An 18353-nucleotide genomic window follows, 5' to 3' on the forward strand; every position below is an offset into this window, starting at 1 on the left:
AATGACCCATTGCTGCCAGTTTAGCTCATTGGCAACAGTAAATTTGTAATTTCATTCAAGACTTGAAAACTGACTGACAAGAATCTTAAGACAATCGTTTTCCACAGTATGTCGAATTGTTTCGCCACATTAACTAGAATTTTAAGATCACTTGGCAAACAAAAATTTGTTCTATTTTGTAACCACCGCAAAGTACAAAAAATTACAGCAACCCCAAATTGTATCTAACTAGTAAATTTTTGTAGAAGCTGCCATCTAAAGTCTAAACCAATGAAAACCACAAAGACATCTTTCTTTTGCTTCAAAACTTCAACTCAGCATTCATATTGTAATCTTTACTTGTCAGACGCCCGAGTTACTCCCACTGCCTGCAAAAATACAGAATTCCAGAGGTCAAGTAGTTAGTAAAAAAAAAGGGTAATACTATAAAGAACACGGGGCGTAAGAAAAAAAAACTGTGGATTTCTAGTCAACCCTGAAGTTTGATAGAAGTCTGAAGACAAAAAAAATTAGTTTTTGAGGACAGTGTCCTCAAATTGGCTATGAGGTGTGGGACAAAAGTAGTCTTATATCATTCTAACAGACTGTTTGAGAAATAAAAGTATAGGTGTTGCTTACCAATGTGCAATTCTTGAGAGCACAAAACTTCGTAAGATGATAGTGAGTTTCACGATGTTCAAGGTTTAAGGGGTACTTCCAGAATCCATAAACCCGACAATGTCATGAGCCTTTCTTTGTAAGATGACAGTGAGTTTCACGATGTTCAAGTTTTAAGCTTATGTCCATATCAGCTCCAGATGAGCCAATGTTCAACTTGGGGTCAAAGACATCAATTCCATAGACAACTCGGTAGAGTCCAAGTAGAGCAAAAAATGTGTGATTTTCATGATCCACGGCAATGATATCAGCTGTGAATCTGCATGACAAATGATACTTATCGTCAAACTTTTTTCAATATAGATCAGAATCAAGGTAATTGGTTTTCTCAAAAGGGGAAGTGTACTCCATAAGAAGAAGGAACAAAGAAGAAAGCAATATATCAGTTTAATTGAACTTGGCTGATAATGAATGTCTACCTTGTGTATTGCTCGAGTAAGGCCAGACTTCAAGACTAGAGATCCAGATACAACGAATTCCCTTTTCATTCTTGAAGGGAGCTCGAAGAAGGATAAAATTGCAGGTTCTGCTTAGTATGTTCACCTGATGTTTGGCTCACAGCTTATCTTTCCCCGAGCTTGCTTATCCCAATGGTCTGCCCAGTTGAACCGCTAAGATTGTTTTAGCAAGACCCCAATGGCATCAAAGAAGTGATGTTTTCTCTACAAGATAACAACATCGTTCACATAAGAAACCTTACTGAACAAAATCTGATCTTACAACTTTTTAAGGGGTGAGGGATCCAAACAAACTTCATTTGTTGGGTGTACTTGTTCAACTTCATTTTGATAAATAAAATAGCTCATCAAAGTATGCGCCACAATCTTTCAAATTGAAATTAGCAAAAGCAAATAAATAAATGCACAAATTGAATCAGAATCAAACAGTTGGTGACATGCATTAAAACTCAATACTGACAACAACTCAGGACTAAGTACCTTTACTGGAGTTTTCAGTCATTTTGCCATCAGACTCCCCTCGGCATCCTAATGTTCATTCTGAGCTTGCAACTTCGCCGCATTTGTTGAACTACATACCATTATCATTATTGCATCAGAAGGGTTAGCAGAATTTCAAAAAAAGGGTGTTCAGAATTAACCAAATCGACAAATACATTTCATGGTTACTGATTACCCTATTGACTTGTCTGTGGGAATGACTATATTTTCCAGCCCAAGACTGAAACTTATCCAATTTCTCCTTCACTTCATGAAAAGACTTTCAATATTCTTCATCCCGTTGTCGAAGTCTTTGAGAATGCCTCGAATATCTTGAAAAACTCACCAATGACTACGCTTCAATAAGTGCTTCTGTAGTGACTTCGCAGACACAGACCCCCAATAATGCAATATCACTGGCCAATTGAACAACACTTTCTGTAGAAGATGATATTAACCTAAAAAATAAAAAAATTAAACAACAAGAAATACAATACATGATAATCTTGATATGCTGCAGTTATACATAGAAAATCAATGTTACCTCAGCAGTGCAAGAGAGGGCTGGAGTCAAAAACCTAACTGCTACTCCAACACCACATACGATGAAAATGTCGTCATATGGAGTCAAACCGAAAACAAATAACCGCACACCATAGTAGGGTACCTACACGAATCCTCCCAAAGAAGACAACAAGCAGGTGCTTTGAGAGATGGTGAAGTAAAAATGTGAATAGCTTTTCCGCTCAAACCAAGTATCAAGATCTGTGAATAAACCGATCTTTCTTCCTTTTTTTTTGGTCTTCTGAATCTTCATTGACAACCCCAACTCCTATTTACTGGTAATTTTGCCTCCAACACCTTCTTCCACTCTCTCAACTCAATACACTCACTCTCTCTCTCTTTCAAGCTTTTCTTTATATAGTGTTAGCTAGGGTTTGGAGGCTGAAATATCATACCGGCTCTGTTGGTTTACATTTACTATCTAGGAAGTGGATAAGGGCAACTCATAAGTGGATATGAATGATTGAGTTATGAAAACAGGAACCTATGTTTCAAAAAGAACAGAACTTGTCTCAAATTGAGTTTGAGAAGTCAAAAACGGAGAATTTTGTAATTAGCGGAAATCGCAATATCACTGTACTCAAATGAATAAGTTAAGATTTAAGAGGTAATTAAACAAAATTTCCTGGCTTTTTTAACTGTTTTGCACGTAAACCGAATTCCAATGTTGCATTCTGGTGCCAATGGAAGGCTTCAAGATCCTGTTTTTTTTTTCCTTTTCTTTTTTCCTACTTACAGAACCTGTGAGAAAATTATTAGATTCCTATTCTAGTCATCTTCTTTGAGAAAATAAAGTCGCGGGTGCATGCTATCTCTGTCATCGAACATTTTCTCAGGAAAGGCTTCGGTGAAGAAACTCCACTGGTGGTCACGTATTGCATCAAAGATGCCCAAGCTCGACTTTAACAAAAATTTAAGATGGTGAATGTTCCTTTGAAGGTGGAAATGGTGGAACATGTGTATCTGGAGGGAACGGTGTAGGCAGTGCCATTGCGCAGTTTGGAAGCCAAAAATACTATGCTTCCCAGTGTAGATGCTAATCCACAATCCAACCTTCACAGGCTCTGTTTCACATAAGTCTTCAGTGGGGCTGACTGCACTCAGTGCACTTGCACCATACTTCCCGTTGCTGGATCTCTTCGTTCTCCAGCGCACCTTTGGAAATTGTGTTCTGCAGCATCTGATGCTTAATAGCCATACCATAATTATGCAACTGGTGCAGCATTTGGTTTTCGCCAGTTCTATGTGCGTGAATCTGTGTTCAGTTTAAGGTATATCAGGATGCTGCTAAAAAAATTAGTCCTGCGGAAACTAAAGTTGCCATATCAGTTCCGTAGATTATCAAAGAAATGAGTACTACAACCAAAATTAGTTTCACAACATGACCAGGTTTTTTTCAAAACACTCATCATAGTAAAACAACCCAATTTGGTTTTCATATCAAAAACAGAATACAATATTTTGGTGAATTGATCCACACTTCAACTGGTGGAAAGGTAGACAAATATATAGAGATTACATGCCTTTCTTACAAGGGTTACAGAGATGTTTTTGGCGTAACATAAGCTAGCAATTATAGAGAATATATTTGCAATAAATCCATATCAATCTGTAGCGTAACACAAGCTAGTGATTGATACGTGATTTTCTCTTGGCAGTTGTTACCAGAAGAGCTTTGACTGAGTCTTGATGAGATGTATTCCTAACATCCCCCCACAAGTTGTGCATGAGTGGCTCTGAGAAACTCAAATCTTACAGAAGCAAGACCCTTTGTAAAAATGTCAGCTAGCTGATCTTTTGAGGAAATAAACTTTACCAGTAGTGTTTTGTTTGCAACTCTTTCTCGTACAAAATGGTAATCAATTTCAATGTGTTTCATTCGTGCATGAAAGACTGGATTTGCTGTCAGATAAGTCGCACCCAGATTGTCACACCACAATGTTGGAACTTGTACTGCAATGCCCAGTTTATGCAATAGTGACTGAATCCATATCAATTCTGATGTATCTATGGCTATGCCTCTGTATTCAGCCTCAGTACTGGATTTAGAGACCGTTTTTTGCTTGCGTGCACTCCACGAAATAAGATTACTTCCAAAGTAAATACCGTAGCCACTTGTTGATCTTCTATCATCTAAACTGCCAGCCCAATCAGAGTCTGAGTAGGCATGAAGTGTTGTATCCGCTGAAGGATGGAAAACTAAACCATAATGCACTGTATGTTTGAGATATCGTAGGATTCTCTTAACTAGATCCAAATGCTTAACAAAAGGATTATGCATATACTGACAGACTTTGTTGACTTCTACCGCAATGTCTGGTTTGGTGAGATGAAGATATTGTAAAGCTCCACAGACACTACGATACAGAGTATGGTCCTCAAATTTCATACTTCCGTGTTTACTGATATTGGCATTTACTGGAAGAGGTGTAGAGACTGGTTTAGCAACATCCATTTTTGTTCGTTTGAGTAGATCAACTATATACTTCTGCTGACTGAGTATCACTGAAGTGTCTTGGTGGATTACTTCTATGCCTAAGAAGTAACTTAGGTTTACCATATCCTTTACTTCAAAGGCAGAGCTCATATTAGTAATAAGATTGGTGATAAGAGCAGTTTTTGAACCTGTGATGATGATGTCATCAACGTAGATGAGGACATATGTAACTCCTTCCAATGCTTGTTGTATAAAGAGAGAACTGTCAGAAATAGAACCCTTGAATCCCAGTGCAATGAGAAAATTACTTAATTTGGAAAACCAAGTTCTCGGAGCTTGTTTCAACCCATAAATCGATTTGTTGAGCTTACAGACATGATTAGGATAGTCAGGATTGACATACCCTGGTGGTTGCTTCATATATACGGCTTCAGTTAACTCACCATGCAGAAATGCATTTAGGACATCTAATTGCTTCATCGTCCAATTTTGAGACACAACAATTGAGAGAACAAGCCTTATCGTGCTAGGCTTTATCACTGGGCTAAATGTTTCATAGTAATCAAGTCCCTCACGCCGATTATATCCTTGTGCTACCAATCTGGCTTTGCGTCTGTCAATTGACCCATCAGCTTTTTCTTTGACAAGAAACACCCATTTTGAGCCAATTAGATTCATTCATTCCTCATATGGAACATAACTCCAAGTTCCATTGCGAATGTGAGCATTAATTTCATCATCCATGGGTGGTCTCCATGTTGGATCTTTTGATGCTTCGGTATAAGATGTTGGAGCAGTAATATGTGTTGTCTCTAGTGGATATTTAGTTGCTTGCAGACACAACTTGTTTACATGCTTTCTAATGCCATCTCGAGCTCATGTGACCATATGATGCTGCTGAATTTGTGGTTGAGCTTGAGAAACAGTGCTATCAGCTTCTACTGATGAAGTACCAACTGTAGTATTGTCTGTGGGTTGATCAATGACTGGAGATGATACTTCTGGCAGACCAGAGGACAACGGTTGATCAATTAAAGCTTCAGCTTCAATGGATGGTGATGCTGGTTGGACAGGTTCAAGTGATGCACTAGAAGATGGAACTGATAAAACAGATGAGCTTAAGAGCTTTGTAGTGAGTGATTTCTGTGTGAAGTTAGGAGAATTTACCTGTTGCCTGGCAGCAAATGGGAAGATTGTTTCCACAAATTTGACATGTCGAGAGATATATAGCCTGTTGGTTGAAACATGTAAGCATAAATAACCTTTGTGAGCACTACTGTACCCTATAAAAACACATGGTAAAGATCTTGGTTCGAGTTTGTTTGAGACATATGGTCTAAGACATGGATAGCATAAACATCCAAAAACTCTAAGAGAGGAGCAGTCAGGAGTCTTGTTGAACAATAACTCTAAAGGAGATTTAGACTCAGTTTTTGAAGCTGGGAGTCTATTGATGAGGTAACATGCAGTTGTGAAAGCCTCAAACCAGTAGGATTTTGGCATTGAGGCATGAAAAAGAAGTGCTAAGCCTGACTCTGTTATGTGTCTAATTCTACGTTCTGCAAGACCGTTTTGAGCTGATGTATGAGGACATGAAAATCTATGTATAACTCCTGAGCTATTTAGAAAGGCAGTGAACTTTTTAAACTCTCCCCCATTGTCTGACTGAAAAACTTTAATCTTGAGATCAGTTTGATTTTCAATGAGTTTTTTGAATTGAATGAACACAGGAAATGCATCTGATTTACGAACTAGTGGATAGATCCATGCGTAATGTGAGAAAACATCCATAAGCAGAAGATAATATCGATATCCATTTTTAGATAAGTAAGGAGATGTCCATAATTCAGACACAAGTAACCTCAATGGTTTATCGATTACAATACTACTATTTGGAAAGGGAAGTTTATGACTCTTGCTCACATGACAAGAATGACAGAACTCAAACTTCTTATTGGAAACTGGAAGGGAAAAATGTTTAATGACTCGGAAAACAGTACGGAGCATTGGGTGTCCTAGACGCTGATGCCACAGTGGAATAGTTACTAGAGCAGCTGGAGTTGTATTGGTAATCTCTCTAACATCATCAAACATGTAGAGCCCATTCTTACTCCTGCCTTGCAACAGTGTTTTCCTGGTTTTGATATCCTTTACATCAAAGAAATTGGAGTGAAATTCAAAATATACATTATTATCTTTGCAGAACTTTGAAACAGAAAGAAGATTTGCTTTTATGTCAGGCACATGAAGTATATTTTTGAGATGAAAGGATCGATTATTATGGGTAAAAGAAGCATTACCAATATTTTCAATGTGTAGAGCATTGCCATTTCCTACACGAACTTGTTCAGTTCCATCATATTCATGCCTGATGTTCAGATTGTTGAGATTTGCAGTTAAGTGATGAGTTGCTCCTGTGTCAGTCACCCAATTGTTATCAGCAAGACCACCAGGTAAAGCAAGATATGCAGCTGGTTCTCCTCTTTGTGGTGGATTGTTATCTTTGCGAAACCAGTAGAAACTTGCATTATGGTTTTTGCGATTTCAAATCCGACAAGGACCTTGTCCTTGATCTCTTTTAGGCTGTCGATTGTGTTGATTTTGCTGACGAAAACCTTGATTTTGTTGAGATCGATTCTGGGGAAACCTTCCTTGCTCTTGTTTTTGATATGGTGGTGCAGTAGATGAAGAGGCAATATTTGTCATTGGTTGCTGAATAGAAGCTAGTTGTTGCTCAAGTCTCATATCATATGCGATCAGATGTGCATAAAATGTATCCATATTTATCTTTTCGACAATGCTCAGCGAAGTGACAATTGAATCATATGCTTGATCCAACCCACTCAAGATTGATTGATGCATATCATCTTCAGAAAGTGCATTCCCTGATGTTGTAAGGGCATCAAATAATTGTTCAGACTTTGCAAAATAATCATACATGGAGCTGTTACCTTTGCGCAAACTCATTAGTTGCCTTCTTAGGTTCATCTGATGTGCCCTTGTCTTGGGTGCATATATTTTTTCAAGTGCATCCCAGACTTGTTTTGAAGTTGTTAAACCAGATACACGACCTAATACTCCTTCTGTGAGGGATGAAAGAAGCCAGCCTAGTAGGATCTGATCCTGTTGTTCATACTTTTCATATGCAGTATTTGATAATGGTGGTAAGTCAGCTTGTGTGTTTGGTATGGTTGGTGATGGTCTTGCATAAGTACCATCTACGTATTCTTCTAAACGATAGCCCTTCAGTAGTGGCTTGAATTGTGTCTTCCATAAAAGATAGTTGGTATCATTGAGTTTGATGTTGATGAGATGGTTAATATGAATTGCTTGAAGAGTGGATGTTTCTGGTGCTGCCATTGATGCGGAAAAATGAAGAAAGCGTGGTTTACGATCTTTCTAGCTGATACCAAAACAGAATACAATATTTTGGTGAATTGATCCACACTTCAACTGGTGGAAAGGTAGACAAATATATAGAGATTACATGCCTTTCTTACAAGGGTTACAAAGATATTTTTGGCGTAACATAGCTAGCAATTATAGAGAATATATTTGCAATAAATCCATATCAATCTGTAGCGCAACACAAGCTAGTGATTGATACTTGATTTTCTCTTGGCAGCTGTTACCAGAAGAGCTTTGACTGAGTCTTGATGAGATGTATTCCTAACAATCAATTCCATAGAAGCATAGATTATATATGAAACCAGTAACACAACCAATTTTGCTGGAGAGGGCATACTTCCAAGAAAATCTAACACAAACCTAAAACCCTCAACCAATCGACAACCCTATAGGCTATAGTCCGTAGGAATGACATTGCTTTTTCAGCCAAAGTTTTAACAAGAAGCTCTCAGAGGTAAGATATCAACATCAAAACAATTTGAACATAACTACTACCCTTAATTTGCTCTTAGAGGCTATAGTCTCTCTCTCTCTCTCTCTCTCTCTCTCTCTCTCTCTCTCTCTCTCTCTTAGCTGCTTTAATCTATCTACTTACTGATTTCATACTCTGCATATCTGTGAAACTTTGGTCATCTCTCAAGATTTGTGCTCCAAAAGAGAACATCTCTCAATCCTTTTCTTTTTATAGGTAGGGTTAGGATATTAGGGTAAATGTGGATTTATATTTAACATTTATCATGTGGATAAGGGCGGGATAGAGTCATGAGTCACTGTTTGACAAGGCGACAAATGGATCTGTGATACAGAAGTGCCTCAGTTTTGACTAGGACTTGCATGTCTCAAAATGAGTTTGAGAAATCTGAAGTTGGTGGATATGTCAATGCCATTGCCCTCCTCAAATGAATATGTTAGCTAAAATTCACATTCTCATAGCCAAGCTCAAATTAAACAGAAACTTGAACCCTTTTTTTTCTTACTTGTATGGTGTACATAAACTTGCCAAACTGGATTCAAAATAACCCATTGCCAGTTTAGCTCATTACCGTTGCAGACATGAAAACTGACTGACAAGGCTAGACAAGCAAATATACCATGCGTTGATTTTGTACATTGGCAAGACAGAGAATTTTAAGATCACTTGGCAAACAAAAATTGTGTTCCATTTTGTAACCACTGCAATGCTGCAAGGAGAGAATTTCCTCCTGCATTAAAGTGTGCAGAACCCAGCAACATTCTATTTGGATTTCTCTTAGTGTTCTTTTTTGTAGTACAAAGAATGACAGGAACCCCCAAGGTATAAATTCTATCTAACTAGTAAATTCTTGTAGAAGTTGCCATCTAACTCTAAACCAATGAAACTTTAAATTCATAAAGACATCTTTCTTTTGCTTTACTTGTCAGATGCCTGAGTTACTCCCAATGCCTGCAAAAATAGAGAACGACAGAGGTCAGGTTAGTAGAAAAAGGGTAATACTATAAGGAACACGAGGCGTAAGGAAAAAAAATTGTGCATTTCTAGTCAACCCTGAAGTTTTACGGGAATCTGAAGGGGAAAAATTTACTTTTTGAGGATAGTATCTCGAATTGGCTATGAGGTGTGGGACAAAAGTAGTCTTATATCATTCTAACAGACTGTTTGAGAAATGAAAGTAGAGTTGTTGCTTACCAATGTGCAATTCTCGAGAGCACAAAACATCTTAAGATGACAGTGAGTTTCACGATGTTCAAGGTTTAAGGCGTACTTCCAGAATCCGGAAACCCCAGACAATGTCATGACTAATGAGCCTTTCTAAATGTATCTACCCTGTATACCTATGAACAGAACGTGTGATAGAAATGATAATACAAGACTATTTAACGATCAATCTCAAATCAATATGAAGTCTATAACTCAGTGTTACACTTCTCAAAGAAACTGACAGGAAGCTCAGCGGACTTTTCACCTTGGTTGGGATCAATATGGAAGCCAGATTGTTCATGAATAATGATCTCTGCTGGACAACCATGAAGAGTTGCAAATGTTGGTAGACCACAAGTCATTGCTCCAACAGCAGTGCGCCCAAAAGCTTCATAAAAGGCAACCGTAGAGTTCACCATTTCAAACCCTGTTCCTCTGTGAGAAATCCAGCGGAAATCTCCATCTAATTTGTAGGTCTCATATAAGGCCAGCATGTTCTTCGTTTCCTCAGCTCTTCCAAGTCCTTTGGACTCATTTCTTCAGTCTCCAGCCACCGCAACAAGGTACACTAAGCAATACAGTTATGTGCCTCACACAATCAAGTCTTGCCATTGAGAATAGTATCGACTTGGAACAGTCTTTCAACACACCTCAAATCACTCAGACCAGTAACTACTCCACTACAGACCTGTATGTGTGCAACCAAAGATGCCACAAGCTTTCCATCACTGTAGTTACCAACTATCAGATCTGGCTTTCCGTTCGATTCGGCGGCAAGTTCTTTTGCAACATCCTGTCAGAGATGCTATAAACTATATGTTTCCAGAATATTGAAATCGTTAACAAATGGTAATTGAACTTGGCTGATAATGAATGTCTACCACGTGTATTGCTCGAGCAAGGCCAGAATTCAAACGTAGAGATCCACCTACAAACATTTCCCTTTTCATTCCTGAAGGGAGCTCGAAGAAGGATGAAATTGCAGGTTCTGCTGAGCATCTTCGCCTGATGTTTGGCTCACAGCCATTCCTTATCCTCCCGAGCTTGCTTATCCCACTGGTCTATCCAGTTGAGCCGCTGAGATTGTTTTAGCAAAACCCCGATGGCATTAAAGCAGTGATGTTTCCTCTACAAGATAACAACATAGTTCATATAAGTAAGGTTACTGACCACCAGATCCATACAACAAAATCTAATCTTATGTCTTTTTAAAAGGTGAGAGAGTCTCAATGGATCTAAACAAACTTCAATACTAGCAGGAATTGAGTGGACATATACTACCGAACATTCTACCTGACACCTAAATAGTAAACCAATACCTGTGATTGAATCCATAACTAAGAAAAAGAAAATATGTGCATATATAGTGATCCAAATTGTAATGTCCAATCCCATCTACTTGTAACCAGACAGTAGTGAAGTTATTTCTTAAGTTCGAACTTTCTAGATGAATGACTTGTATGGCTAGATTAAATTAGCTTATTTCAACCCATTCTTACAGGACTTTAGAATATAAGAGGAGTTGGACAACTAAATAGTGAGTAAAATGGCAGTTGAAAATTGAAATTACAAACTTACCTTAGACCATTGCATTTCCAAAGATACACACCACGTGAATCAGTTGCTGTACCTTTCCTCCCTGTTGGGTTTCTATAAAGTCCTGATCTTGTCTAAGATCGCTGATCTCGCTCACAGTCCGCGCTTGAGTACATCAGCCTGGACTATTACCGCACACACTGGTTTGATGAAATATCAGACTGTGTTGTTAATTACCTGCATACACTAATTTGATGGAAGAATATTCATCTCAACATCCGTTTAACAATTCAACCTTACGAGAAGAAATTTTTAACTCTCCCGAGTCCGTTCATACCGATCCTCAATATCAGCAAATCCTTTTCTTCCTTTTCTTCTTGATCTTCTGAGTCTTTAGCAACAACATCAACCCAAACAACTTTGATTTATTCATATCGTTTATGTGGGTACAAAATACCGCACACCTATCAGTTATGCGAAATAACATCCATAATGAATGAGCGAAGATAGCCGCGTTCTACTTATCCAGAATGACGAATCATATGACATCACCTGAATCACGAGTAAAGTGTGAAGAGTCGTGCGGTTGTAAAGAAACCGTGCGTCAATGATAAAGTCTGCGCGACATTGACGCACGTCAGATCCGAAATTAGGGCTTTATTAGCTGTCATCCACTATGAAAACTCATATATAAGGAGCCGAGCGACCTTGTATTCAGCAGAGATCTTTTTGAGAGTTTAGACAAGATATTTAGGAGAGAGAAAGATTGTTTGCTTCCCAAGTTAGGGTTTTCTTCATAACTTTATATTTGTTCTTGAATTCTAATAAAGATTCTTAAAGATTTCACCATGGTTTCTTAGATTGTTTGTTAGAATATCATAAGAGCAACCACAGTCATGAAACGGACCAAATACCAAAAGCCATACTAAAAACCAAAAATTTTTGGTATTTTGGGTGACCCAAGCGCAGTGGGATAACACCAAATTTGGTGAAGCATAACTTACACTAACGCCCGATGCCAGACGTAACTTATACTCACGTCTGTTGATGAAGCGGATTTTTATTATGCGTTTGAATGAAACGGAGGTATAATGCCCGCTTGATTGAGGCGCAAGTATAACTAACGCCGGATATGGGACGGCGATGGAAAGTGCGTCTACTGGGACGGAGATGAAAAGTGCGTATCACTCGTACGGAGATATAAAGTGCGTATGTTTCGGGCGTTAATGGATTATGCGTATGTTTCGGGCGTTAATGGATTATGCGTCTGGGTGAGACGTTTATAGAAGAAGCGTCTGAGTGGAACGTTTGTAATACCTGCGTCTATGTGGGACGTTTGTAATACGTTCGTGTGAGAGGGACGGTTGTAATACGAGCGTCTGAGTGGGACGTCTGTAATACATGCGTCTGAATCAAGCGTTTGTAATACGTGCGTCTGAGTGAGGCGTGCACGGAAAATCCGTCTGGATATAGATGTGATTATCTCTTCTTCTCCTCCTCCTTTTACATAAACAGTTTTTACAGAAGAAAAAAAAAAGACGAAAACAGACGAAAAATCTAGGGCAAAACCTAAATCGAATGTGACGGAAATTTGATTGGGTGCGGGGAAACGAGTTCTTGCGAAAGAAACGAGTAATCTTATTCGTTAATTGGGTGCGGGGAAATTTGATTGAAGATTAAAGGTATGATTTGTTTTTGGGTAATTTGTTTTTGGTTGGATTGAAGATTAAAGGTATGATTAATTAGGCTGTTTTTGGGTGGAATGAGTGGATTGCATGTTGATTTCATTAAGCATAACCGTGTTTGTTTGATTTCATTAACCATATAACATGAGGTTACTGTTACTGTTCTTTGTTTGATTATGTTTGATTATGTATAGAATGATTTGAGTGATAGAATATGAATAATTTGTTTGTTTGATTATGTATGAATAATTTTACTGATAGAATACAAAGGGGAGATACAAAATGTTGTTGTTGATCTTCACTGATAGAATAATTTTACTGATATACTAAGTTCACTGAAATCCATTAAACATGAATTGTTGTTGCTCACAAAGGGGAGATACAAAATGTTAAACAGTTGTATTATAAAGACGGTGTCTAGATTTTTTCTGTAAATTTTTTTGATCTTCTATACTGTAAGTAAATAAAATATAATCTTGGGGTTTATTTACTGTAAATTTTTTGGATTTTCTATACTGTAAATTTTGATCTTCTATAATATAGAATAGAACTTTTTATGGATGCTGTAAACTCAGAAAAAACAATTACTAACTTGTATTTATATCGTGCTCAGATGTTGAGCAGAATAACGTCGAGATTTGCACAAGGAAAAAAGATGAATAATAAGAAACGCAAAGGTAAAGGTCCAATGGAGCCTGAAATAGACCCTAATGTTGGAGATTTGGAAGTTCCAGATACCGGGTTCGATGAAGATAGCGAAGATGAAACAACACCGTCCGTGGTATCCCTAGATAACTACAATTGCCTGGAAGATAGTGACAAACACGCTTCTACAGATATTACATATTCAAGCGATCCAAAATTCAGGTACCAACATCGTGGTTCACTCTTTTCGGTCATTGTTTATTATAAGGAGATAACAAAACATAGTCCAAAAATTAAATACATTATCGACAAGGCAGGATGGGGACGTTTATTAGCCATGGAAATAGGAGAAGCATCACACCCAGTGATTGATTATCTTGTTGAACGTTGGTGGGATACAACGCATACTTTTCACTTCCCTTTTGGTGAAATGGGATTCACGCCGCTTGATTGGGTAGTGTTGACAGGATTGAGTATTGGAATTGGGGATGATGTTCCGTATAACCCAGTCAAGTACAAATTTGATTATGTCCGTGAGCATGTTTTTCCAGAAATAGAAGAACCCTTAGATTATGAAGATCCCCCAATCTCTGGAAAAAAAGACGGTTAGGGTATGGTTGTAGGATTTCCTGCAACTACATTTTGGCGCTAGAAACAGCTCGGAATGATATACCCTGTTGGTGATAGAAAATATTCATAGTTTTTCATCGCTTTATTCACAGTTTTTGAAAGTTTTAGAAGTTCAGATCTAATAAATTCAAACAAAAGTTTCAATCTCAGAAAAACAATTTCTCATTGTTATAGTTTTCAGGTCATTAAAGAATACTTTTTCAGTTGTTGTCAAGAGAAGATTTTATTCTTAAAACAAGAAAAAGGAAAAGTTGAAATTATCAAATCTGTACAAATGGGCGAAAGAAGAAACAACTTCCACCAAATTCAAGAGCAGATCCAACAGAAGAACAGATGCAGAAACAAAGCAGATGCTGAAACACAAGACAAACAGGCGGAAGAAATAAAGACGGTTAGAGCAAAAGAAGGAGGCAAAAATATACAATGTAATTCAATAACTAAAACGAATATCTCCGATGCAGATTTCCACGCAGGAATAACAGGAAGATTACACAAGCGAGATTATGAAGGAAGGAAAATCATGCCAGTGAATAAAGTGTCTCCCTTAAAAGAATGGGAAAAGAAAAAGATAACATTTGCAACGGAGGAGATCCCGGAGGAAAACTTAAGGCGAATAGATCCATTGGTGGTTACAGTAACAGCAGAGCAAAAAGAAAGAAGTGAAAAAACGAAAATATCAGATGAATGGGCGATAGATAGAACCTTGGTAGATACGAGAAGCTCAGTAGATATTTTACTCTATCGTGCGTTTAAAGGTATGGGATACAAGGATGAAGATATGACACTCTCTACATACCACATTTATGGCTTTAACAAAACGATAGCAAAACCGAAAGGTGAGATAACCATGCGAATACTATTGAGAGAAATAGAAACACATGTAACATTGTGCATAGTCGATGTAGAATCACCGTACAACATGCTATTGGGACGACCGTGGGTGCATGCGATAAAAGGAGTAGCATCAACTCTCCACAAGTGTATGCGATTCCCAATACCAAGCGGGATAGGTGAAATCAGAGGAGATACTAAGAGTGAGAAAATATGAAGTCAAATAGATGTAAAAAATTATGAAGGAAGCGCAAAGAAGCGAAAAGATAGGTGGAGAAAAGCAATAGAACTAAAGAATGAAGAAGAACTAAGAATATATATGATAAGAGCACAAGAAGGGAAGGGAATACCACCGATACACAAAATAAAAGAACCCACACCATTAGGAGAGCCAAAGGCGAATTTTACTGCATCGGAACCAACGAAACACATCAACGTGGGAACAAAAGAAGAGCCAAAGACATTAAAGATTGGAACAAAGATGGACAAAGAAGAAGAAGAAAGAACAATCAATCTCCTGGGAGAATATAAAGATGTCTTCGCATGGAGCATGGATGAAATGCCAGGAATAGATCCCAATGTTGCATGTCACAAGTTAGACATCAAAAATAACACAAGGCCATTCAAGCAAAGGATAAGAAAGATAACCACAACGTATCATCCTCAAATAGATGCGGAGTAGCAGAAAATGTTGGGTGCGGGAATGATCAGACCAGCAAAGTACCCAGAATGGATAACAAACATGGTGGTAGTGCCAAAGAAAAATAAAGGAAAACGCATCTGCATTGACTTCAGTGACCTGAATAAAGTGTGTCCAAAAGACAGCTTCCCACTCCCAGATATACCACAAATGGTGGAAGCAACATCAGGAAATGAAAGATTATCATTAATGGATGGATATTCAGGGTACAATCAAATACCATTGGCGGAAGAGGATCAAGAACATACAACTTTCTTCCCACCAAGAGGGTTATATTGTTATACTCAAATGCCCTTTGGTTTAAAAAATGCAGGTGCGACATATCAAAAAATGGTAGAAAAGTTGTTCGCGAAATGGATACATACGACATTAGAAGAATATGTAGATGACATGCTTGTGAAAAGAAAAAAGTCGAAAGATCATGTTGAAAACTTGAGAGAGATATTTGAACAGATGCAGCAATATAAGATGAAGATAAATCCAGCGAAATTTGTTTTTGGAGTAGCATCAAGAAAATTCTTAGGTTATATCGTATCAAAGCAAGGAATAGAAGTGGATCCAGAAAAGATGCAAGCGGTTCGTGATATGCCATCTCCTACAACTGTAAAAGATGTACAAAAGTTAAACGGGTTACTAGCCTCATTAGGTCGGTTCATTTCGCGCTCATCTGATAAGTGCAAACATATTTTCAACATCCTAAAGAAGGGAACCAAATTTAAATGGAGAGAGGAGTGTGAGAAAGCACTGCAAAGTATCAAGAACTATTTCATGAATTTATCTATCTTGCTGAAAGCAGAAACAGGAGAAGAGCTATTAATATACCTAGCGTCAACATCGTACGCATTAAGTGTTGTATTACTTCGCTTGGACTAGGGAGTTGAAAAGCCAATATATTACACAAGCAAAACATACAATGCCGCAGAGAAGAATTAATCAAAGATTGAAAAGCTTATCCTTGCATTAGTTTATGCGACTCAAAAGCTCAGAATTTACTTTCAAGCTCACAAGATTAAAGTCTTGACAAAAGTGCCAATCGAATCAGTAATGAAGAATTCAAAAAGATCAGGAAGAATAGAAAGATGGAATGCACAAGTAGGCCACTTTATAATGATGTATGAAACATTATCTTCACCAAAATCACAAGTTATCGCAGATTTCTTGGCAGAATTTCCATTAAAAGAAGATGAACACGTAGAAGAGATGATGGACATAGAGGAAGAACAAGGAAATCCTAAAGACTTGCTCAAAGATCATAACTCAAATAAATGGGAGATACTAGTGGATGGATCATCAAATGGAGAAGGAAACGGAATTAGAATAGTATTCATTTCGCCAAAAGGAGCAAGAATGTCCTACTCATTTAGGTTGGAGTTCGCGTCCACTAATAATGAAACCAAATATGAAGCAGTGGTACATGCATTACAGCTAGCAATTCAAATAAAGATAAGAGATGCTAGAATAACAAGTGATTCACAATTGGTACTACGTCAAATAGAAGGAGTGTATAATACAAATGAACCATCTCTACAGAAGTACAAGAAACTTGTCGAGGAGTTGTCAACAAAAATTCCAAGCATGAGTTGGAGAGACATAGACAGGATAGATAACTGATTCGCAGATGCCCTGCCGTTCATTTCTTCTATGTTAACAGATCCAACTGCAAGGTATATAAGGATACATACGCTCTTTTCACCATCAATCAAAAAAGAAGGAGAAAATGACGCAGACATAATGATGGTAGATGAAGCGGTGGAAGAACATGCGAATAAAGACGCAGACTGGAGAACACAACTTCATCTATATTTAGAAAAAGTAGAAGTACTAAGGAATAGATTGGAGATGCATAAGTTAAAAATTCGAGCAACAAATTATGAGCTGAGAGAAGGTGTGCTCTATCGAAAATCCTTCCTGGGACCATCACTTAGATGTTTAACGCGAAAAGAAGGAATGGAAATCCTAAATGCATTACATTATGGAGATGCATGGAACCATAATGGAGGAAGGTCTTTAGCGTACAGAGCGAAGATACAAGGGTATTAATGGACCTACATGCATGAGGATGCGAAAGAAGTATCAAGGCGATGCGAAGAATGCCAACGATATGGAAAAAATATACATGCACCTGGAGCGGCGTTAAACTCAACAACAAGTGTATGGCTACTCGCGAAATGGGGACTCGACACTCTAGGTTCATTCATACCAGGAACGGGATAGAGGAGATACCTAATAGTTGCAACAGATTACTTTACAAAGTGGGCAGAGGTGAAAGCAGTACAACATATTCGAGATCGAGATGTCTTCACCTTCATATTTGAAAACATCATTTGCAGATTTGGGAACCCCGTACAATTATTCTCTGATAATGGAAAGCAATTCGAGGGCGAAAACATAGAAATGTTGATTAACGCATTCAAGATACAAAGCGGAAAATCAACTCCTTTCTATCCGCAGAGTAATGGGCAGGCTGAGGCAACTAACAAAACAATTGCAGATATACTGAAGAAAAAGCTTGAAGGGCACAATAAAGGATGGTGCGAACAAGTTCATAACGTAATGTGGGCATACAGAAAAACGCAGAGAGAAGCGACAGGAATGTATCCCTTCTATTTAACTTATGGAATAGAAGCGGTGTTACCAACTGAAG

The 18353-nt window shown here is 37.9% G+C and overlaps 1 protein-coding gene and 1 long non-coding RNA gene across 2 annotated transcripts; one reads left to right on the forward strand and one right to left on the reverse strand.

The window, feature by feature from the left end:
- Window positions 1-9: 9 nt before the first annotated feature.
- Window positions 10-2460, reverse strand: LOC113314698. Its single transcript, XR_003342581.1, has 6 exons — window positions 2140-2460; window positions 1792-2053; window positions 1596-1686; window positions 1077-1319; window positions 619-916; window positions 10-368 (listed from the first exon to the last, which is right to left on the reverse strand). It is a non-coding gene; the product is annotated as an uncharacterized LOC113314698 (long non-coding RNA).
- Window positions 2461-12883: 10423 nt separating this feature from the next.
- LOC113359384 (protein MAINTENANCE OF MERISTEMS-like) lies at window positions 12884-14158 on the forward strand. The gene is made up of 2 exons (XM_026603028.1): window positions 12884-12900; window positions 13517-14158. The coding sequence occupies exon 2, from the start codon at window positions 13517-13519 to the stop codon at window positions 14156-14158; it is 642 nt and encodes a 213-aa protein (XP_026458813.1). The 5' UTR covers window positions 12884-12900.
- The last annotated feature ends 4195 nt before the right edge of the window (window positions 14159-18353 follow it).

This window comes from Papaver somniferum, chromosome 1 (assembly GCF_003573695.1).
Source record: "Papaver somniferum cultivar HN1 chromosome 1, ASM357369v1, whole genome shotgun sequence".
Taxonomy (NCBI): Eukaryota; Viridiplantae; Streptophyta; class Magnoliopsida; order Ranunculales; family Papaveraceae; genus Papaver; species Papaver somniferum.

Bases quoted from the DNA above. Each gene is read 5' to 3' on its own strand.
- LOC113359384 (XM_026603028.1), top strand. From the start codon at position 13,517: ATGTTGAGCAGAATAACGTCGAGATTTGCACAAGGAAAAAAGATGAAT.